General features: G+C 32.5%; 1 protein-coding gene across 1 annotated transcript in view; it reads right to left on the minus strand.

Annotated features, from left to right (window-relative positions):
• Positions 1 to 441: 441 nt before the first annotated feature.
• Positions 442 to 26,091, minus strand: part of LOC106067295 (steroid 17-alpha-hydroxylase/17,20 lyase-like) — a 32,285-nt gene continuing 6,635 nt past the window's right edge. The window contains exons 2-7 of the mRNA XM_056036990.1: positions 9,619 to 10,201; positions 8,607 to 8,822; positions 7,796 to 7,919; positions 5,140 to 5,405; positions 3,629 to 3,756; positions 442 to 1,410 (exon numbers count right to left, since the gene is read on the minus strand). Coding sequence (XP_055892965.1) covers positions 1,182 to 1,410; positions 3,629 to 3,756; positions 5,140 to 5,405; positions 7,796 to 7,919; positions 8,607 to 8,822; positions 9,619 to 10,176 — 1,521 coding nt within the window. The 5' untranslated portion in view covers positions 10,177 to 10,201 and the 3' untranslated portion in view covers positions 442 to 1,181. The remainder of the gene's footprint in view (positions 1,411 to 3,628; positions 3,757 to 5,139; positions 5,406 to 7,795; positions 7,920 to 8,606; positions 8,823 to 9,618; positions 10,202 to 26,091) is intronic.

A 26,091-nucleotide genomic window follows, 5' to 3' on the forward strand; every position in this document is an offset into this window, starting at 1 on the left:
TGTGGAAGTTTTCCATAGAAAGTTGAAGTCGTCATTAATAGTTGTGACTTGAACCGACGCTTAGACAGCTAAATGATAATGAAACGAACGAACGCTACAGAACTAAAAACCAAATCAGGTCTCTTGAACTGGGGTGTGATAAATATAAAGATATATTGGTACTCATTGTATCGACTTTAATCCAACCTTGCATTAATATCAGTTGTTGGATGTGTGGAAGAGTGTCAGAAACGCTTGGCTACCTATCAAGCAGGGTTTAAGTTTGAACCTCGACTCGAGATGAGCTGTGTTTGCAGAGCGCCTAAAGGCAGCACGGAAACCTTCACCCAGATACCCCCCTCTTCATAAACATATCCACAAAAGAGATTGGACCATAGCAAAATGAGCCATATTTTGCATGCAAAATGCGTAAAACAAAAGCATATTTTTTATCCATTTTTATTTAAATTAATTAAATCATCAGCTATTGAAAATCCAAAACCTGTGGCTCGAGGACAAGGCCCCTGTCACCCAGCCACCTAAGTTACAGACTTTAACAAATCTAGCCAAAATGAGTCATCGAAACTACTTTTGTTTTTACAACGTTAAATGAACAACAGAAATATTCACAATACAAACTGACATTGAATTCTGACTTATTGAAGTGTAGATCTTCTCTGTGCTACATGGAGATGACTGGGCTTCTTTTTATATGTCTTCTCATATGCCGCTCACTATATATATACATGCTTATGTTTCTCAAAGGCGTGGCATTCACTATCTATAAAGCGGTTATAACATATAAAGAAAGATGTTGACATAGAATTAATCCGCCACTTAAAGAGTTCCATCGTTTACAAGGTTATTATAAATTGGTTTTAAAAACTGAAAAAAAAAAAGATGTACATAGGCATAAAATCATTCCGCTACATTAATAGTTCTACTACTAAAAACATTGAGCCAAATCCTTTGTGATGTTTGACTTTTTACTGTAACAAACAAATTGAAAGCTAAAAGAATGTTTCATTTCTTTCTCTCTCTTCGGCTATTGCTGGATACTTGAAAGAGGAGAGGAGAATGTTTCTTGAGGACTCAATTCAGAATTTATTTGCATATTTCGCTGTCTTATTCTCTCAGTTCTGTTCAGTCCCAAGTTTCACTAAAACAAACAACATCAGCGCGAATCAATAAATAGTATGACTTTAATAGCGGGCTAATGCTATTAGCTGGTAATGTTGAGGGTGTAGGACCAAACCCATCTCGTAAGTGCGGGGATCCATTTTCGGCAGTTGTTGAGGCTTCGTGTTGGTCTCATCTGGCGCACGCTGGAATTCGAAGCTTTGAACAAGCGCTGTGGCGAATAAGAAAAGTCTATTTTTAGCTAAGGCTTCACCCAGACAAACCCTTCTCCCTGCGCCAAAGGTCATCAGTCTGAAAGATATATAAAAAAGTAAGTAGTTATGGGTTGCGGTGGTTCTTAATTTGATTGCATTGTATGACATGCTCTTATTTATTTAATAGGTCAAAGTTTGGAAAAAAAATCAAAAACTAGATCTCTAACTCTTAATTAAAAGATAACTTCAATGACCAACAGCTGTTTATTTCAAAGTCCTGTCGCATATTGGACCTGCGTCGACTAAAGACTGTCCGACAAAAGAACTATTTCAACACCTGCAAGGATTTAAACTCCAGAGCTTCGGCTAGTTTTAAACTTAATTGCTGCCTGGTCGTGCGGAATGCGCACTGGACTTTCGTTCGGTCGTCTTGATGGTCCCGCTGCCATCCGCAGTTGTCCTGCGGGAAGTTAGGGTTAGAATGTCTGAAGGAACATCCGAAACATGTAAAGTAGAACAAACATTCTAATTATTTAATAAGCACTGTGTTTGTGTAATCACGTGAAACACTGTACATATCTTTAATCTTTGGTATAGAGGACATAGTGCCAGCCACCTAGTAGAAAACAGCAAAGTTAGATAACTAAACTAATCAGTATGCAATCCAGCTATTGATTAACTCCCTTACCATTTTTTCAAATACATTTTCTAAATAGTTTTCTTATTTAACTATTGCCTTACAAAACCATCTCGACTTGCTGACTATTTTGTGTTTGCATTTTGAACTTTTGTCCAATCTTCCTTATCTTATCTTATCTTATAACATACAGTCGTTACTTTGAAAAAGATGATTACGTCATACGCGTCATTCATCTAGTCAAATATGTTAATTAATGTCTTAAATTCTGCCTAGTCATTGGTTTACCTGACTTAGGCCTACATCCAAAAATAGCCAATACCTGGAAAAGTAATAGCAGAAGCGAGCCTAAAATAAAATCTTTTCAAGACCTTTCGGACCTACAGGAACCTATGAACGTAAAAAGACCTACCATATTCGAATTTGTCTAGTTCCATTTTACTCACAGTCTGAAGGTCGTTTTTTTAATACAACAGCTAAATACAAAATATAATATTAGCATATTTTTTTAGAGCTAGGCATTAAATACTTTGAGAATCCCCTTGCGCTGTGAGTCCATAGGCTCTCTGAAATTTATTTATTAAAAATTCTTTTGACATTTGCATGTGGAAAATAAAACTACTATCTACCTAGCTTCAAAGTCATAACTACGTAATAATAGTTACATAGACTATTTAGACAAACGTAGTTTAATAATGTTTGCATCAAAAAAAAAAGATTTTACATTTCGGAGGTGTTAATGAAGACCGTTGGTCGGAGCTACATATTGCAAAAAGCTTCTATTATTATTTCGTTTTAAAAATGAATTTGAAAACAATACTTATCAGTTTACGCTGACCAAAAAAAAAATCTGGATAGAATGACGTACTATAAAGTAAAATAATAATTATAACAGGAAGGCCAAAAATAGCTGCAGCATCTGATCTGTAAGACGAAAAAAACTATCGCATTTGTATTAACGTTTTAATTTTCATTCTCACATTAACTCACAACGTTCGTCATAGTAAAAAATAATAATAATTTATTAATGAATAATTCTTATGTCTACCGTTACAGCCAAGGGTACTCAATGGGATCTTTTATTTCTCTCACTACCGAGCAGAGGCGTAGTGAACAAATGGTGCGCCCGGGCCAAGGTACTTTATTGGCGCCCCCCCCCCACACACACACACACAATTACGATGAACATATATAGGTGCCTCTCTGTGATTAACACCCGGGGCTTCGTGCCCCCTTGTCCCCCCCCCTCACTACGCCTCTGCTACCGAGTACTTGTTAATAGTAATATCCTTTTTTGCACATGGCCATCCCCATAATAAGGTAAGCGACGGGGCTAGACACAATGTGAATGCTTAGTGCACTTTATTATTGGAACATAAAGTAGGAACTTTATTCAAATTATATCACTGGCTTAGCTTTTGATATCTTAACTTGACAAACGGAAGGACAGACAGACAGATCAAGGACAACTTTTGGCGGATTCTAACCCATTCGGAAGCCATTAAAAATAGCGATTTGTGAATGGAGGATACAATAGGTAATTAAAGACAACATTCAGGATTACTTGAGGGTTACTTGAGGGTTACAGAAAGAAAATGTCGGATCACATCAGCTGACTACTGCATAGACTACTGCATAGACATCAGAAAGAAATATTGTTTTGTGCTCAACTAATTACCTTCTTCTAACTGGGTCAGTTACAGGAAGCAGTTGTCCATCGTTAGTCAGGAACCTTTCAGGCTTAAACGTCCAGGGCTCCGGCCAGTGCTCGGGGTCATGATGCAGTGCCCAAAGATTGATATACACCTGAAAGGGTAACATTACAGAGTACACGATGTTATAACGAGCTATCTCCCTTGACCGAATTACTACCAGTGTGAATTGCTTTGATGAAATGTACGCAAAACAAATAGCAAATGTCATTATAGGTATTATTTTCTAAAACATGCAACTTAAGAAATAAAAGGAAAAAAAAACAAGCGCTTTGCAATCAAACATGCAACGACCATTCTCAAACCTCAGAATCTTGCAGTTTCTTCCCTACATATTCTTGATTATCCCCCTCCTACATGTAGCCCCATTATTTCCCTTCCTTATGTAGTCCCATTAGCTCACTGCCATTTACTCTATTTCAATTCCTAACACTATCAAAGTCAAGTCACTGACACCTTTCAAGATCCTCCACTGCTATCATGAAGTAAACATAAGCATATTTTATGTACAAATATTTAGAAGTACTAGAATAACCACCTACACGATAAGATCATTTTAATGATTCAAGCAATTATAGTTGGCTTAACAATTTTATGAACCAAAAATTTAAATCCCTATTCAGAATATACAATAAAATACATTTTCTAATTATGAATATGCATTGTTTCTGCTATACAATATTGGTTAATGATATCTTGGTATCTAAAGAACAGATTTTGAGTTTGATTGGCATCATGAAGTACAAGACATGACCGATAGGGAACAAAAGGAAGAGACTACATTGTGGATATTTCAAATATTGCTATCCATGACATTTAAATGCAAAGTATTTTTGCTACAAAAGAATGAAACATAGAGGGAAAAAAAGATTTTTTAAAAAATTAAAGCAACTCCTGGTTTGTAAAATGGTTTGTTCCCATTTTCTTATGAGTTCAGTTCAAACACTAATTTCATGTTGACCTAAAGATAGCTGGAGGTGCGGTGGCTGAGCGGTAAGGCACTTGGCTTCTGAACCGGGGGTCCCGGTTTTTATTCCGGGATCCTTGGGCGCCTCTGAGTCCACCCAGCTCTAATGGGTACATGACATTAGTTGGGGAAAAGTAAAGGCGGTTGGACGTTGTGCTGGCCACATGGCACCCTCGTTAACCGTAGACCACAGAATCAGATGCCCTATAGACCACAAGGTCTGAAAGGGAAACTATACTTCTTTTATAGATAGCTATCAATTTAAGTTATTGCCATACAGCATAGCTTCCTAAATTTTTTTCCTTCACAGAACACGCTGCACATTCTGAGTATTTAGTGGAGCAATGCGTTTATTTTTTAGAGAGATTAATTCACGTAGTGGCCTACTATTTAATTAATCCAGTATTTCGTGGAACACATAATCAGGCTTCTTGAAACATGGTTTAGGAAACACTGCAAGGCTTACATATTTAGTCATTAGAAAAATGATGTCTATTACATAAGCTTTACCGTCATATTTTTAGGGACTGGAATGTCAAGGACGCTGGTGTCACACATCGTGTAGTGGGGCACGGCCAGTGGCACGTGCGACGTGTAGCGAAGCAGCTCCAACAGCACGGCCTGAATGTAAGGCATGTGGACGCGGTCAGCCAGAGTGACCAGCCTGTTGACACCGACGTGCTGATGAATTTCGGACCACATCTTCTCCTGGATGTCAGGCTCGTGGATTAGGATGAGCAGAAGGCAGGTCAAGGCCGTCGCTGTGGTGTCCGTACCTTGCAGACAATAAAATCAAATAAATATAGAGTTTTGTCTAATGCTGGAAAATGTTTAACAAAAAAAAAAACAATTACATACACATTAAGACGAATTGAATGGCAACTACAATAAGTTATCTAAAAAACAAATTTAAAAGTAAACTGCATCTCTTCAAGCTCAATTTATATATCAAATTAGTCAGGAAAAAAAAAAGAAGTGTAAGATATTCCATTTCGTATTGTTGGTCTTATGGTATGCGCATTGATCTGTTGACATGATCGTCCCGGATTCGAATCCTGCCCGATGCCATTCCCAGCCGTCCTGTAGGAGTTTCAAGGTAGGACCTAATAATCGTTCCAGAAAAAAAAACTGAAAATGTATAGAGTCTAATTTTTGTTATTACAAAAAAATAAGTACATGTATTTAACGTATTATGGATTTAAAGCAATTTACAAAGGCAGTTTCTATGCAGAAAAAATATGTTTAACATTGGTTATTATTTGGCATATCGGACTAAGATGTTTTGTTTTTATTCTTTTTGATAACATTTCAATAGGGCATTTCTTGGCAACCTCTTGCTTAGAGCATTCTCAGAGCGTTATGGTCTAATCTCGAGGGTTTCTGGGAGAAGGTTTCGTTCTGCCATTAGGTGCTCTCAAATACAAATAAGCCCAAGTCGGGATTCGAACTAGTGTTTCCCCACTCAGCCACACATCCCGATAGTGCTAAAGCAGCAGTACGAAGAGGGTCTTTCATGTTCTTGGTCCTCAAACTATGCTTCAGACCGTCTTCATTTCCCCTTACGACTCCCTAATAAAAGCGAAGTTTTGTCAATTGTAAACTAGTTGGCATTATAACTTAGCTTTTTGTTTAAGACTGAGCAAAGTCATGCCCTTTATTTTTTTCAATTTCTGACCTCCATCTGTAAATAGTTTTTGTGCTATAAAGCAAAACACTAACAAGCAAAATCTAAAAAAAAAATCTAAAAAAAAAAAAAAAAATTGTGTAAGGGAAAGAACTTCGCCATTACGACTATATCTCTCAATAATGTAGAAGATATTTCCCTTATTTCATATCAAACAAAATAATTAATTGACGAATTGGTTATTTTTGCTTCATGTGATGTCTATGTCAATGAATAATTGTGCAAAGCTTCAACTTGATCCGAGATTAGGTGTGGGAGAAATAGCGTGTACAAACCTTTTGACTAGACGGACAAACAGATAGATAGACAGAGTGAGCTGATATAAGCTTTGTAAAAAAAAGATATGTATATTGTTGTGTAAATAACTGACTCGGATTACTTAGAACTATGGCTTCACATGACTTTATGCTTTAATATAAAGTTGTTTTTTCACAAATTTAGGTCTTTACGTGAGTTTAGGTTTTCATTGAGTTTAGGTCTTCACGTGAGTTTAGGTCTTCTCACAAATTTAGGTCTTCATTTGAATTTAGGTTTTTATGTGAGTTTAGGTTTTCACGAGAGTTAGGGTCTTTACATAAGTTAAGTTCTTTACGTGAGATTAGGTCTGTACGTAAGTTTAGGTCTTTTCGTGAGTTTAGGTCTTTACGCGAGTTTAGGTCTTCAACGTGAGTTCAGGTTTTTACGTGACTTTTAGTTCTTCACGTGAGTTTAGGTTTAACGTGACTTTAGATCTTCACGTAAGTTTAGGTTTTTACGTGACTTTAGGTCTTCACGTGAGTTTAAGTTGTTACGTGACTTTAGGTCTTCGCTTGGTTGTAGATTATCACGTGACGTGTAAACAAGTTTTTGACATTGTTAATACTTCCAATGAATGATCTAAAAGAGGTTTTGGCCCCGCTGAAGCCACTCACTCTGTCATGTAGAAATAAGCATAGCTTCTTTTTGAATTTCTCACAGATGGCTATATAACACAAGAGTATGAAAATGTTCGAAAATCACACATATAACGGCCCGTATAAGACATTGGCTCCAAATCACCCCAATAGAAAGAAAACTATATGGCGAGCTCCCTGATTTGGAAACCACTACGCAGTTCATCTCGTATATTGGTCTAGTCATCTGAACACTCCAAAATAACAATGAGAACGATGAAGAAGAAGAAGACACATATAACACAAGAGTATGAAAATGTTCGAAATTCATTGTAAAAATGATTTTAAAAAACCAAAGTGGTTGATGCTGAGAGTAAAGAGAATACCAACAGAGAGATGGATTCATATAATATTAACAGGTAAAATATGTTTTATATTTAAAAGAAACATTTCTGCTAGCAAAGGATCGTCTGCAATAGCACGCCGCGACACCTTCACGTTAAACGGGTACGGATAAAATACATAAATACCTGAGGGTACCCGTACCCCACTTTGGGAAACACTGATCTATATTACGCACGTCATGAGACCGTCCGTGTACACGACTCACCGGCCAGAATTAGGTTTGTGAAGACTTCTTTCGCGGTCAGCTCTGTGACGTCATGAACTTGGCTTTGATTGTCGGTGGTCAGTTTGAGCAGCCTCTGGACAATGCAGTCAGTGTCGTCGCGTGCCTGTTAGATTAGATTCAAACAAAATTTATGATGGTAATGTAAAAACTTTTACTTTAAAATAAAAATCAAATACTAAATTACGAACATGACAAATGCAGATATAAAATATAGTTAATACTAATAACCTACTCCAAGCAGGGCCGGCTTTAGTTAATTTGAGGCCCTATGCAAGGCAAAGTGGATAGAATGGCCCCAAATGGAATAAAAAAGCAAAAAAATAGCAATAAATAAAAACATTCCTGTATAAATAAGTAAATCAAGAAATATGTTAAAATCATGTTACGCCGATAGCGCTTCATCACCAAAAGGAAGAAGCAATGGTCTATACAGATAGTTAATTAAATAATTGGTTATTTTTAAATTGATTCTTGTGTTATCAGGTAAAGGAAATAATTGTGCAAAAATTCAGCTTGATCCGAGATTGGGTGTTGGAGAAATAACGTGTACAAACTTTTACCAGACAGACAGAGTTGATATAAGCTTTGTAAAAAGATTTTAGTCAGGGCAAAAGACAGAGGGGAATGGAGAAAGACGGTCGACAAGTCATGTATGGTGCCCCAACAGTACAACAGAGAAAGGGATAGGTGACGGTTAAGATTCAAATCATAATTGTGCTATATAAATATCCTAATTAATTAAAATGTGAGGTTTAAAAAAAACACTGCATGCACATAACACAAAACAAACCTTTAGAAGTTTTAACTCCTCGTTCCAAAAAGTATCTCTCATAGTTAGCGCCCTTTGAAGTTTCTTAGAATACTTGTGAAGTCCCAGCCTACTCAGCCAGGGAAGGAAGTCCAACTCACGCGCACTGCCCGCACCAAAGGTATCGTTAAACAGATAGTTGATGTCTTTAATCATCTTAAATTTCTGAGTGGAGTGGTCAAATGTGGTGTCCAGTGTCTGCAATCAAATGATCTACAAGTTACATTTACAAACTAACTTTTAATGAAGTGATTAAATTTGTCGCTCAGTTTCTGTAATCAAAGGAGATCCACAAAGACACATTTACAAACTGTATATATATATCTAAGTATTTAACTTTTTTTGGTTCATTTCTTTTGCATTTCCTCTTATAAGGTTGAAAACTCTTCATAGGTTCAACATGCTTATTGAAACTGGTTGGAACCTGGACTCTATTTCCAAAAACGGCTCAAACGATTTTCCTAGAAATTTAAGAGTATATGTATATCTTTGCGGAAAAATAAATATCTGATTGGCCAGAGATTGAAAACTATGGTTTGGCCGTTATATTTTGTGTTCAAAATAAAATCATAAAATTAAATTTAACTTGTCACGCTTTAAAAAAAAATTTGCTTTTGTATCGTGCGTCTTCCGTGGTATAACCAAATCAAGAGTGGTCTTGTCCAATCTCTTTTGTGGACCCCTGGGGGAAAGGGGGGGGAGGTATCTGGGAGCTGTTTTTAGGCGCTCAGCAAACACAACTCTGATTGAAACGGGATATGAAGTCGAGCCCACCTTGATAGGTAACCAATCAGATTTTGCCTTTTGGTAGTTTCATCAAAATTGACCTAATTCGGATACAGTTGTTGCAATTGAAATTGAAAGTTAAACAAAGAATATTTTTTGTCAGCTCGCGAGCAGTGTATATTCAGAAGGCAATAAAGCAAAAACAAAATAGAAGAAGCTCTAGTTAGGGAATTTTTTAAACATAATAACTGTCCTAAATGTAACTTACCAAACCCAACATGACATTGGAAATCGCGTCATAGATGACGTCCCAGGGGTCAAACTGCTGACCATTATGTTTGGTAATTGTATCTACCATAACTTTGATCTGAGGAGCACACTTATGTTCTAAGTTGTCCATGCCATCCCCGTACATCTTCAAAGATTTGAGAACCTCCTTCCTCAAGAAGGTCAGTTTGTCCGAATACGTCTGCCAGACGATGGAGTGTTTGTCTCTCTGGTGGGTCGCCGTCCGGTACATGGGCGGGCGACCAGCGAAGGCGCTGCCTTTGACCACCAGGGCGTCGTGGACACTGTCGAAGCTGTTCAACACCAGAATCTCCTCGTCAAACGCCTTGATCCTGTACACGGGGCCGAACCTCTGGGCCCATTCAGTCATGATCACGTGACACTGATTGAGGTCAAGTTCGCGCATATTGCCAAAGAAAGGCAACCGCGGGATGGCTTTAGGGATGTGGGCAAACCTTTTCTGCTCCCATCTCCATACCAGGAGGTACAGACACAGCAATATGATCACCAGGCCACTGAGCGTCACTTCTAGAATCATGCTGATATGTTACTAAAGAACCTGTCTAGATAGGAATAGATTGGAAATATAAATAAATACATGAAAGCATAGATTTATAAAATAAATGCTCGTACATGAAAGCATAGATTTATAAAATAATTGCTCGTACATGAAAGCATAGATTTATAAAATAAATGCTCGTACATGAAAGCATAGATTTATAAAATAAATGCTCGTACATGAAAGCATAGATTTATAAAATAAATGCTCGTACATGAAAGCATAGATTTATAAAATAAATGCTCGTACACGAAAGCATAGATTTATAAAATTAATTGCTCGTACATGAAAGCATAGATTTATATAGATTTATAAAATAAATGCTCGTACATGAAAGCATAGATTTATAAAATAAATGCTCGTACATGAAAGCATAGATTTATAAAATAAATGCTCGTACACGAAAGCATAGATTTATAAAATAAATGCTCGTACATGAAAGCATAGATTTATAAAATAAATGCTCGTACATGAAAGCATAGATTTATAAAATAAATGCTCGTACATGAAAGCACAGATTTATAAAATAAATGCTCGTACACGAAAGCATAGATTTATAAAATTAATTGCTCGTACATGAAAGCATAGATTTATATAGATTTATAAAATAAATGCTCGTACATGAAAGCATAGATTTATAAAATAAATGCTCGTACATGAAAGCATAGATTTATAAAATAAATGCTCGTACATGAAAGCATAGATTTATAAAATAAATGCTCGTACACGAAAGCATAGATTTATAAAATAAATGCTCGTACATGAAAGCATAGATTTATAAAATAAATGCTCGTACACGAAAGCATAGATTTATAAAATTAATTGCTCGTACATGAAAGCATAGATTTATATAGATTTATAAAATAAATGCTCGTACATGAAAGCATAGATTTATAAAATAAATGCTCGAACATGAAAGCATAGATTTATAAAATAAATGCTCGTACATGAAAGCATAGATTTATATAGATTTATAAAATAAATGCTCGTACATGAAAGCATAGTTTTATAAAATAAATGCTCGTACATGAAAGCATAGTTTTATAAAATAAATGCTCGTACATGAAAGCATAGATTTATAAAATTAATTGCTCGTACATGAAAGCATAGATTTATAAAATAAATGCTCATACATGAAAGCGTAGATTTATAAAATTAATTGCTCGTACATGAAAGCATAGATTTATAAAATTAATTGCTCGTACATGAAAGCATAGATTTATAAAATAAATGCTCATACATGAAAGCATAGATTTATAAAATAAATGCTCGTACATGAAAGCATAGTTTTATAAAATAAATGCTCGTACATGAAAGCATAGATTTATAAAATAAATGCTCATACATGAAAGCATAGTTTTATAAAATAAATGCTCGTACATGAAAGCATAGATTTAAAAATAAATGCTCGTACATGAAAGCATAGATTTATAAAATTAATTGCTCGTACATGAAAGCATAGATTTATACAATTAATTGCTCGTACATGAAAGCATAGATTTATAAAATTAATTGCTCGTACATGAAAGCATAGATTTATAAAATTAATTGCTCGTACATGAAAGCATAGATTTATATAGATTTATAAAATAAATGCTCGTACATGAAAGCATAGATTTATAAAATAAATGCTCGTACATGAAAGCATAGATTTATAAAATAAATGCTCGTACACGAAAGCATAGATTTATAAAATAAATGCTCGTACATGAAAGCATAGATTTATAAAATAAATGCTCGTACACGAAAGCATAGATTTATAAAATTAATTGCTCGTACATGAAAGCATAGATTTATATAGATTTATAAAATAAATGCTCGTACATGAAAGCATAGATTTATAAAATAAATGCTCGTACATGAAAGCATAGATTTATAAAATAAATGCTCGTACATGAAAGCATAGATTTATATAGATTTATAAAATAAATGCTCGTACATGAAAGCATAGTTTTATAAAATAAATGCTCGTACATGAAAGCATAGATTTATAAAATAAATGCTCATACATGAAAGCATAGATTTATAAAATTAATTGCTCGTACATGAAAGCATAGATTTATAAAATTAATTGCTCGTACATGAAAGCATAGATTTATAAAATAAATGCTCATACATGAAAGCATAGATTTATAAAATAAATGCTCGTACATGAAAGCATAGTTTTATAAAATAAATGCTCGTACATGAAAGCATAGATTTATAAAATAAATGCTCATACATGAAAGCATAGTTTTATAAAATAAATGCTCGTACATGAAAGCATAGATTTATAAAATAAATGCTCGTACACGAAAGCATAGATTTATAAAATTAATTGCTCGTACATGAAAGCATAGATTTATATAGATTTATAAAATAAATGCTCGTACATGAAAGCATAGATTTATAAAATAAATGCTCGAACATGAAAGCATAGATTTATAAAATAAATGCTCGTACATGAAAGCATAGATTTATATAGATTTATAAAATAAATGCTCGTACATGAAAGCATAGTTTTATAAAATAAATGCTCGTACATGAAAGCATAGTTTTATAAAATAAATGCTCGTACATGAAAGCATAGATTTATAAAATTAATTGCTCGTACATGAAAGCATAGATTTATAAAATAAATGCTCATACATGAAAGCGTAGATTTATAAAATTAATTGCTCGTACATGAAAGCATAGATTTATAAAATTAATTGCTCGTACATGAAAGCATAGATTTATAAAATAAATGCTCATACATGAAAGCATAGATTTATAAAATAAATGCTCGTACATGAAAGCATAGTTTTATAAAATAAATGCTCGTACATGAAAGCATAGATTTATAAAATAAATGCTCATACATGAAAGCATAGTTTTATAAAATAAATGCTCGTACATGAAAGCATAGATTTAAAAATAAATGCTCGTACATGAAAGCATAGATTTATAAAATTAATTGCTCGTACATGAAAGCATAGATTTATACAATTAATTGCTCGTACATGAAAGCATAGATTTATAAAATTAATTGCTCGTACATGAAAGCATAGATTTATAAAATTAATTGCTCGTACATGAAAGCATAGATTTATATAGATTTATAAAATAAATGCTCGTACATGAAAGCATAGATTTATAAAATAAATGCTCGTACATGAAAGCATAGATTTATAAAATAAATGCTCGTACACGAAAGCATAGATTTATAAAATAAATGCTCGTACATGAAAGCATAGATTTATAAAATAAATGCTCGTACACGAAAGCATAGATTTATAAAATTAATTGCTCGTACATGAAAGCATAGATTTATATAGATTTATAAAATAAATGCTCGTACATGAAAGCATAGATTTATAAAATAAATGCTCGTACATGAAAGCATAGATTTATAAAATAAATGCTCGTACATGAAAGCATAGATTTATATAGATTTATAAAATAAATGCTCGTACATGAAAGCATAGTTTTATAAAATAAATGCTCGTACATGAAAGCATAGATTTATAAAATAAATGCTCATACATGAAAGCATAGATTTATAAAATTAATTGCTCGTACATGAAAGCATAGATTTATAAAATTAATTGCTCGTACATGAAAGCATAGATTTATAAAATAAATGCTCATACATGAAAGCATAGATTTATAAAATAAATGCTCGTACATGAAAGCATAGTTTTATAAAATAAATGCTCGTACATGAAAGCATAGATTTATAAAATAAATGCTCATACATGAAAGCATAGTTTTATAAAATAAATGCTCGTACATGAAAGCATAGATTTATAAAATTAATTGCTCGTACATGAAAGCATAGATTTATAAAATAAATGCTCATACATGAAAGCATAGATTTATAAAATTAATTGCTCGTACATGAAAGCATAGATTTATAAAATTAATTGCTCGTACATGAAAGCATAGATTTATAAAATAAATGCTCATACATGAAAGCATAGATTTATAAAATAAATGCTCGTACATGAAAGCATAGTTTTATAAAATAAATGCTCGTACATGAAAGCATAGATTTATAAAATAAATGCTCATACATGAAAGCATAGATTTATAAAATAAATGCTCGTACATGAAAGCATAGATTTATAAAATAAATGCTCGTACATGAAAGCATAGATTTATAAAATAAATGCTCGTACACGAAAGCATAGATTTATAAAATAAATGCTCGTACATGAAAGCATAGATTTATAAAATAAATGCTCGTACACGAAAGCATAGATTTATAAAATTAATTGCTCGTACATGAAAGCATAGATTTATATAGATTTATAAAATAAATGCTCGTACATGAAAGCATAGATTTATAAAATAAATGCTCGAACATGAAAGCATAGATTTATAAAATAAATGCTCGTACATGAAAGCATAGATTTATATAGATTTATAAAATAAATGCTCGTACATGAAAGCATAGTTTTATAAAATAAATGCTCGTACATGAAAGCATAGTTTTATAAAATAAATGCTCGTACATGAAAGCATAGATTTATAAAATTAATTGCTCGTACATGAAAGCATAGATTTATAAAATAAATGCTCATACATGAAAGCGTAGATTTATAAAATTAATTGCTCGTACATGAAAGCATAGATTTATAAAATTAATTGCTCGTACATGAAAGCATAGATTTATAAAATAAATGCTCATACATGAAAGCATAGATTTATAAAATAAATGCTCGTACATGAAAGCATAGTTTTATAAAATAAATGCTCGTACATGAAAGCATAGATTTATAAAATAAATGCTCATACATGAAAGCATAGTTTTATAAAATAAATGCTCGTACATGAAAGCATAGATTTAAAAATAAATGCTCGTACATGAAAGCATAGATTTATAAAATTAATTGCTCGTACATGAAAGCATAGATTTATACAATTAATTGCTCGTACATGAAAGCATAGATTTATAAAATTAATTGCTCGTACATGAAAGCATAGATTTATAAAATTAATTGCTCGTACATGAAAGCATAGATTTATATAGATTTATAAAATAAATGCTCGTACATGAAAGCATAGATTTATAAAATAAATGCTCGTACATGAAAGCATAGATTTATAAAATAAATGCTCGTACACGAAAGCATAGATTTATAAAATAAATGCTCGTACATGAAAGCATAGATTTATAAAATAAATGCTCGTACACGAAAGCATAGATTTATAAAATTAATTGCTCGTACATGAAAGCATAGATTTATATAGATTTATAAAATAAATGCTCGTACATGAAAGCATAGATTTATAAAATAAATGCTCGTACATGAAAGCATAGATTTATAAAATAAATGCTCGTACATGAAAGCATAGATTTATATAGATTTATAAAATAAATGCTCGTACATGAAAGCATAGTTTTATAAAATAAATGCTCGTACATGAAAGCATAGATTTATAAAATAAATGCTCATACATGAAAGCATAGATTTATAAAATTAATTGCTCGTACATGAAAGCATAGATTTATAAAATTAATTGCTCGTACATGAAAGCATAGATTTATAAAATAAATGCTCATACATGAAAGCATAGATTTATAAAATAAATGCTCGTACATGAAAGCATAGTTTTATAAAATAAATGCTCGTACATGAAAGCATAGATTTATAAAATAAATGCTCATACATGAAAGCATAGTTTTATAAAATAAATGCTCGTACATGAAAGCATAGATTTATAAAATAAATGCTCGTACACGAAAGCATAGATTTATAAAATTAATTGCTCGTACATGAAAGCATAGATTTATATAGATTTATAAAATAAATGCTCGTACATGAAAGCATAGATTTATAAAATAAATGCTCGAACATGAAAGCATAGATTTATAAAATAAATGCTCGTACATGAAAGCATAGATTTATATAGATTTATAAAATAAATGCTCGTACATGAAAGCATAGTTTTATAAAATAAATGCTCGTACATGAAAGCATAGTTTTATAAAATAAATGCTCGTACATGAAAGCATAGATTTATAAAATTAATTGCTCGTACATGAAAGCATAGATTTATAAAATAAATGCTCATACATGAAAGCGTAGATTTATAAAATTAATTGCTCGTACATGAAAGCATAGATTTATAAAATTAATTGCTCGTACATGAAAGCATAGATTTATAAAATAAATGCTCATACATGAAAGCATAGATTTATAAAATAAATGCTCGTACATGAAAGCATAGTTTTATAAAATAAATGCTCGTACATGAAAGCATAGATTTATAAAATAAATGCTCATACATGAAAGCATAGTTTTATAAAATAAATGCTCGTACATGAAAGCATAGATTTAAAAATAAATGCTCGTACATGAAAGCATAGATTTATAAAATTAATTGCTCGTACATGAAAGCATAGATTTATACAATTAATTGCTCGTACATGAAAGCATAGATTTATAAAATTAATTGCTCGTACATGAAAGCATAGATTTATAAAATTAATTGCTCGTACATGAAAGCATAGATTTATATAGATTTATAAAATAAATGCTCGTACATGAAAGCATAGATTTATAAAATAAATGCTCGTACATGAAAGCATAGATTTATAAAATAAATGCTCGTACACGAAAGCATAGATTTATAAAATAAATGCTCGTACATGAAAGCATAGATTTATAAAATAAATGCTCGTACACGAAAGCATAGATTTATAAAATTAATTGCTCGTACATGAAAGCATAGATTTATATAGATTTATAAAATAAATGCTCGTACATGAAAGCATAGATTTATAAAATAAATGCTCGTACATGAAAGCATAGATTTATAAAATAAATGCTCGTACATGAAAGCATAGATTTATATAGATTTATAAAATAAATGCTCGTACATGAAAGCATAGTTTTATAAAATAAATGCTCGTACATGAAAGCATAGATTTATAAAATAAATGCTCATACATGAAAGCATAGATTTATAAAATTAATTGCTCGTACATGAAAGCATAGATTTATAAAATTAATTGCTCGTACATGAAAGCATAGATTTATAAAATAAATGCTCATACATGAAAGCATAGATTTATAAAATAAATGCTCGTACATGAAAGCATAGTTTTATAAAATAAATGCTCGTACATGAAAGCATAGATTTATAAAATAAATGCTCATACATGAAAGCATAGTTTTATAAAATAAATGCTCGTACATGAAAGCATAGATTTATAAAATTAATTGCTCGTACATGAAAGCATAGATTTATAAAATAAATGCTCATACATGAAAGCATAGATTTATAAAATTAATTGCTCGTACATGAAAGCATAGATTTATAAAATTAATTGCTCGTACATGAAAGCATAGATTTATAAAATAAATGCTCATACATGAAAGCATAGATTTATAAAATAAATGCTCGTACATGAAAGCATAGTTTTATAAAATAAATGCTCGTACATGAAAGCATAGATTTATAAAATAAATGCTCATACATGAAAGCATAGTTTTATAAAATAAATGCTCGTACATGAAAGCATAGATTTATAAAATAAATGCTCGTACATGAAAGCATAGATTTATAAAATTAATTGCTCGTACATGAAAGCATAGATTTATACAATTAATTGCTCGTACATGAAAGCATAGATTTATAAAATTAATTGCTCGTACATGAAAGCATAGATTTATAAAATTAATTGCTCGTACATGAAAGCATAGATTTATATAGATTTATAAAATAAATGCTCGTACATGAAAGCATAGTTTTATAAAATAAATGCTCGTACATGAAAGCATAGTTTTATAAAATAAATGCTCGTACATGAAAGCATAGATTTATATAGATTTATAAAATAAATGCTCGTACATGAAAGCATAGATTTATAAAATAAATGCTCGTACATGAAAGCATAGATTTATAAAATAAATGCTCGTACATGAAAGTATAGATTTATATAGATTTATAAAATAAATGCTCGTACATGAAAGCATAGTTTTATAAAATAAATGCTCGTACATGAAAGCATAGTTTTATAAAATAAATGCTCGTACATGAAAGCATAGATTTATAAAATTAATTGCTCGTACATGAAAGCATAGATTTATAAAATAAATGCTCATACATGAAAGCATAGATTTATAAAATTAATTGCTCGTACATGAAAGCATAGATTTATAAAATTAATTGCTCGTACATGAAAGCATAGATTTATAAAATAAATGCTCATACATGAAAGCATAGTTTTATAAAATAAATGCTCGTACATGAAAGCATAGATTTATAAAATAAATGCTCGTACATGAAAGCATAGATTTATAAAATTAATTGCTCGTACATGAAAGCATAGATTTATACAATTAATTGCTCGTACATGAAAGCATAGATTTATAAAATTAATTGCTCGTACATGAAAGCATAGATTTATAAAATAAATGCTCATACATGAAAGCATAGATTTATAAAATAAATGCTCGTACATGAAAGCATAGTTTTATAAAATAAATGCTCGTACATGAAAGCATAGATTTATAAAATAAATGCTCATACATGAAAGCATAGATTTATAAAATAAATGCTCGTACATGAAAGCATAGATTTATAAAATTAATTGCTCGTACATGAAAGCATAGATTTATACAATTAATTGCTCGTACATGAAAGCATAGATTTATAAAATTAATTGCTCGTACATGAAAGCATAGATTTATATAGATTTATAAAATAAATGCTCGTACATGAAAGCATAGTTTTATAAAATAAATGCTCGTACATGAAAGCATAGTTTTATAAAATAAATGCTCGTACATGAAAGCATAGATTTATAAAATTAAATGCTCGTACATGAAAGCATAGATTTATAAAATAAATGCTCATACATGAAAGCATAGATTTATAAAATAAATGCTCGTACATGAAAGCATAGTTTTATAAAATAAATGCTCGTACATGAAAGCATAGTTTTATAAAATAAATGCTCGTACATGAAAGCATAGATTTATAAAATAAATGCTCGTACATGAAAGCATAGATTTATAAAATTAATTGCTCGTACATGAAAGCATAGATTTATACAATTAATTGCTCGTACATGAAAGCATAGATTTATAAAATTAATTGCTCGTACATGAAAGCATAGATTTATATAGATTTATAAAATAAATGCTCGTACATGAAAGCATAGTTTTATAAAATAAATGCTCGTACATGAAAGCATAGTTTTATAAAATAAATGCTCGTACATGAAAGCATAGATTTATAAAATTAATTGCTCGTACATGAAAGCATAGATTTATAAAATAAATGCTCGTACATGAAAGCATAGATTTATAAAATAAATGCTCGTACATGAAAGCATAGATTTATAAAATAAATGCTCGTACATGAAAGCCTAGATTTATCAAATTAATTGCTCACTTCTGCACAATCTCTTTACTATATCGTAACGTCTTACAATTACATAACTTTCATGTAATCTCTTTGTTATTTTTAAAATAGCCACTGTTTTTAGAATTACTTAACAACCTTACAATCAATTAAATTTTGCCTTACGAAGTATGCATATAATGATACAAATGACAATAATTGTTTTAAAGAAATTATTAATATACTTTATATACTTTATTAGCGCGATGAAAATTTGTTTTTCAAAACTCAAGAAGCTAAAATATGCAAGACTCTAAAATAAATAGACGTGGACGGACCGATACTTAAGTGTATGAGACTCTGCAGACGGAAGAGCAAGTATGTTTTTATAGGACTTCATCGTCGTTAGGTCATAGTCCGTTGTTTTGTGGGTCATGTTCATGGGTAGTACGTCAAAAGAACGAAAGTACATGACTACCGAGAAATGACGTAAGAAAGAGCGATGGACTCTCAAATCTCTCTAAAAGCTGAACAGTTTGAGAAACACTGTCCTAACCTCTTCCCCACCCTACTGAACAGATAACTCATGATTTGAACTTGAAGCTAACATAACATTTTTGCAATTTAGATTCGGCTTGAAAAAAAAAACTTATTTTTTAAATGCGTCCCTAACCTTGGACGAGTTTTTGAACTCCTCAGACTTTATTTTTAGGTAAGCCCAAATATTGCATGGAGTCCGTTGCAACCCAGCCTTACTCGTTACAAATATATTTGGCTTTACACATATATATACATACATATATATATATATATATATATATATATATATATATTTATGCAAATCAACATTATTCGTTTCATATATAAAGAGGTGTACATATAAATTTATAAATACTTGTAAGTCTCACATTGTAACGTTATCGCAAAATAGCTGATAGAAAGAGGAGATTTTATGTACATAAAATAATGATGCGAAACCCCAAAACACTAGCGGATCTTGAACTTCTGAAAGGGGGGGGGGCGAATTTTTTTCACAACCCTAACGCCCAGTAAATCCTAAACCTATGTATAAATACATACATATATAAATATATATGTGACAGAGAATATCAAAAAGTAGTCATATTACACATAGGCGGAGCCTCGACCCCAAGCGCCCTCTTGCGTTCTTCTCTGCCAGAAACGTATTCTCATGACATCCACAGCTCATTATTCATATTTAAAAAGGCAATAAAATAAATGGCCGATACTGAAGTATGAGTGAAAATCGAGATAAAGTAGTATAAGTATATCTTTTTTTTCGCGGATTTATCGTAATATTATCTTCATGTTAAGCTAGACCTCTTTGTTTTAGGCTTTTTCGGTCATAATAAGACGCCAGCAGAACGAGGGTTAAACACTCTTTAGACATTCGACTATAGAGCCGTCATCCACCCTACATTGCTCTATAGAAAACTGAATGTAAATAGGCAAGACAAAATACCAGACACTGAAGTCCTTCGAAGAGCGGGTCTGCAAAGCATCAACACAATCCTGATGCAGTCCCAGCTGCGATGGGCAGGACACGTCTGCAGAATGGAAGACCACCGCATCCCTAAACGACTCTTGTATGGCCAACTAAGCGAAGGAAAGCGCTCGCAAGGTGGTCAAAGGAAGCTCTTCAGGGACACCCTTAAAGCTTCTCTGAATGCGTTCAGCATAGACCCAGGCACCTGGGAGACAGAGGCACATGACAGAGCATCATGACGTCGCGCTGTGAAAACTGGCGCACAGGTTGCTGAGAAAAAGAGAACAACGCTGGCAGAAGAAAAACGCCAGAGAAGAAAAGCAAGGCAAACGACACTAGCTCCAGCTGGAATAACCTGCGCAGTGTGCGGCCGAACATTCCAGGCTCACACAGGTCTCACCAGCCACATGAGGAGGCATAAAACCCCAGTGCAAAGCCCTCAGCCCCCTGGATGACAAAGTGGTCATCATCGAACCACGATGGACGAACTATATATATAGATATTCGACTGTTTTGATGCGCGCAAAATTTAGAAAAACCCTTTCAATTATGTTTTTACTTTAAAAAATTATTATGTAAATGTATAGGCCCTAAGTACATTGCAAATAAAATAGATGTTTGCCTTGAAAAGAAAAGATACTCCACAGATTTAGATTAAGGATTTCCTTGAAAAAAAGAAGATACTCCAAAGATTTAAATTTGAGGGTCGCCGCCAAAAAAAAATATTAAACAAGAAATTCACAAATAAGTTATTAATTTTGTTCAATACGCCTGTTTGTAACTTCATTTTGTTCCTGAACTATAATACAAAGCTCTGAACAAAACAAAATTACATATACGTAATTGTTTTAGACTTGGTGTATTTTTATGAAACAATCGCTTGCATAATTGATTTTATAAATTAAACGGTTTGCCTTAAGAAAACCAAAAGTAGCCGTTGCACCTAAACTTTTAAAGCCACATTTAATGGTGAAATAATATTTTTCATATCTCTTCTAGTTTTCGAGATCGAGTGTGACAGACGGACAGACGGACATTTTGCACAAACCTAATAGCGGCTTTGTCCCCTTACGGGGGCGTTAAAAAAATCGGAAGACGGAGAAGAAATCAGGTAGACCAATTCGATTCTAACTAATTTTCTTCTAATATTTTTTTTTAAATTTTAGTATTTGAGTATCAAATGTGAGTTATAGTCCCAACGTTATTTATACAATAGAAAAATCTCAGATTGAGTAAAGGTTGGGGAAAGGGCGTCTAGGAATAAAAATGTTGGTTTCAGAACTCATCTCAATTGTTACTCTTCTATTTGAACATTTCTTATGAATTCTAAATTGACCAAAGCATATTCTTTCAATAATTCCTTTAAATTCATGAACAATTCTATAGACTCTGTCGCCATATTTAACTATTTTGTTTTAAAATGTCATGTTTTCCTCGGGGCCTGTACAGTGGAAAACATCATCTTGTAAGAGACTGTAAGAGTTCGCTCTCCTTTTTATAATTATTTGCTAATGATTGCATGGGGCAACTCGATATACTAATGTAATTTATAGCATATATAACTTATATTAGTGACATTTTTTTATAACAAAATTTAGTAATTTCTCAACTATAGCACAAAAGAAAAAGTATTGGTCCTTCCCGGTGGGGAGGGCATGATTACATCTATCGCCCCTGCCACCTCTTTCATCTTATATTTACAAACGATTTAATTTGAGATTATAGAGTAAGGTGAGACATAAGATGCAAATGCGTTCAAATATCAATAAGTAGCTTATATTATAAAGATTCTCAACTAATTTTGTTCAAAAAACTATGATTTATGCTTAAAAATTGGACCGCGTCACCCAAATTAAAATCCAGTGTGGGGAGGACAGTAGCTGTAATCGCCCCCCCCCCATTCCCCAACAGCCACAGAAGCGGCCAAAATACCAGAAGGGGAAACATATAGTATAAATATTGGTTATGATATGCATCAATAAGTAGCTTTTATCATATAGATATGCAACTAATTATTTAATAACCTGTGATTTCTGGGCGGAATTGATGCAATCCATCGGAGGGAGGGGTGGGCCGAGAGGGGGAATCGCCCCTACCACCGCCCCCCCCCCCACACACACACACTAGATCCGCCAGTGCCCCAAAATATATGGCTATTCCTACAATTATGAAAATATCCAAATTATTATAAATATAATTTCTCTTAGGCTTAAGACATTAAAAAATTGAAACCGTTTTTTTTTTTTTTTGTTGTTTTTATTTTCTTATGATACAGAAACAATGTAGGTCTATCATTTTCTAACTAGGTTAGTGACCGTTAGTCTTAGGACAATTTAGTAAAAAAATTAGACAACGATATTAACACAGAAAAAAATTCCAACAGTACAAGCCCCTGTCAAGGAAAATAGCAAGAGGCATCACTCAGACAAGTGCAAGTGATTACCTTCAGTGGGACCCAAACTATTTCGAATTTGAGACTATTTTCATTTGCAACATCCTTGACACAGGTAACCTCACTAAGCAAATAAAAATTCAACTTGAAAGTAATATTTTATCAACAAAGTCGTGTTGTCGAGGAATTTTTCAGAAAAACTTATCCCCATTAACTCTCTCAACTGCCTAATAGAAGAAAATATACCCCTTTCAAGGATCTACCAGGAAAAACATTGACCTGGATAAGTTGAAAGACCTCCAAATAGTTTCCATGTTCGAAGCACAAGTAGGAGGACACTTTGCAACCCTTAATATTGATTACATAAATGACCGGGATATGGACACACAAGTCAATATGCTAAATACAGCTAAATATGCTAAATACAGCAGTCACAGATACAGCCCTGGAGGCTTTAATGAAGCTCCACCTTCCTGCATGAAAGTAGCGCTATATAAAAGCTATAATAATGATATAGTCACTGAGATTGTTTTGAAAACAATTAAACGAAATAATAATGTTATAAGAAAGCGAATGCGTGAATGTAAAAATAGTATGAATGGAGCTATCAAAATAGCTAATCGACCTAAATCCACTTTTTAAATAAAAACATTTGCTTGTAGGCCTACATGTATATTTAGTTTCAGGTCCAGATACTCTAGATACTATTATAATAGATATAGACCTACTATTATAAAAGTGAATTCAAGGGCTCAAGAAGCTCATTAATTATTGTATGTTAGTATACCTTATACCCCCATATAGAGCCTCATGTAGTTGTCCAATCAAAATGTGCGTGCGTAGTGTTCCGCATGGTTTGGCGACGTAGGGTATTATATATTCATATTGATATGTATTTTTTTTTTATTAGCCTGAACAAACTTTAGGTTCAAGCCGGGACAACTCTTTTTACATATGAAACCTGTATTATATAAGATAAGATAAGAAACCTGTCGCATTGGCCTGTGACACAATTATGTTATAACTATGACGTCATTTAATTTTCTTTTAAATCTGTACAGCAGAAATTCTTAAAATTAAAAATTGGCGTTACGCTTTTTTTTTTTTCAGTATTGTAAAATTCAGAATTATATATTTCAATAGACGATGCAAACCAGGGTCAGATTTAAGGGAGGCAGGCGGGGCCACAGCCCCGAGAATTACACAAGAAAGGGACCTCCACAAAAAAAAAGATTTTTAAAAATTTCGACGCGTCAGAAACTTTTGAGGTTGTTTTTTTTTTAACATTTTGTTTCCCATTTTTATGGCGGCAAAAATGTGATTAATAGGTGTACGTTTGCAGCATGCTTGGAATAAATAAATACAGCTCCGGATTTACGACATTGAGTCAACCAAGATCCTTAGTTTCCGCAATTTAAGAAAAAAAAATTTAAAACTAAAATATGCATATTAAATGTTTGTTTTTTTTAAAGAAAAGTGAACTCTATTTCTTTCTTCCAAAATATAACATGCTTTTAGATAATAAGTATTTTCATTCAGAAGTGGATCTTTTAAAAGCTTTCGAAAAACTGTAGGGGCTTCCACAATAATCCTGCCCCGGAACCTCTACATAAATAAATCCAACCCTGATTCCAACTAATTGTACTTGTGTTGGTATTGTGAATTTTACCAACAAGTTCTGATTGAATTTAGCCTACTAGTCTAGGTATTTATAAGTTTAGTATTCAATGCATTCTCAGCATTTTCAGATTCTCATGACAATTGATGAACATGATATGGACCGGAATGCATAGTTTTTTAATTAGAGTAAAAACAATTTTTTTCACGAAATTCAATATAGCCTACGTTTAGACCAGTGCTTCTCAAACTTTTACCTGTAACGCTCCCAGATGGAAGAATATTTCGTTTGCAATTGTGGGGGGGGGGGGAAGCTGGTGGAGTGCTGTAGGCTCATACAGTAAGGTCCTGAAGGGTTTTAATAATCTAATAAAAAGTAAAGAAACTAAAAGACTTTCCCGTTTTATTTTTTGTATGTATATATTTAAAGTACGATTAGAAACCACAATTACGTGATTTATGCTCATCAAAACTAGTCCCTTTGTGTTTTCGTAAATGGGGCGCGGTGGCTGAGTGGTTAAGCCCTTGGCTTTTGAACCTGGAGTCCTGGGTTCGAATCTCGGTGAAGACTGGGATTTTGAATGTCGGGATTTTTTGAGCGCTACCCAACTCTAATGGGTACCTGACTTTAGTTTGAGAAGTAAAGGCTGTTGGTCGTTGTGCTGGCCACATGACACCCTGGTCGTTAACCTTTGGCCAAAGAAACATCTGTCCTATAGATCGTGCAGTCTGAAATAGTGAACCTAACAATAAATAATCGCATAAGTTTATCGCTGGCCGAATAACAAAAAATGCAACTGTTTCAGCAGCTGACGGTGTCACGGGTTCGATGTCCAAATTGAACCAAAATTGTTTTTAAATTATTTTATTATATTGTAAGTTTAATGATGGAGGTATTGTCTTTTTTAAAAGTATATTTTGTAAATGTTTTGCTTGTTAAATGTTAAAAATAAATTATTTAGTAAAATCATGTATTAAAATCTGGCACATCAAAATGTGCAATTTGGCTTTTTTTTTTTTTTTTTAGACCAAAGAGAAGGGAACAACTTTCCAATAGGAA

The sequence above is a fragment of the Biomphalaria glabrata genome, chromosome 7 (genome assembly GCF_947242115.1).
Source record: "Biomphalaria glabrata chromosome 7, xgBioGlab47.1, whole genome shotgun sequence".
Classification (NCBI taxonomy): Eukaryota; Metazoa; Mollusca; class Gastropoda; family Planorbidae; genus Biomphalaria; species Biomphalaria glabrata.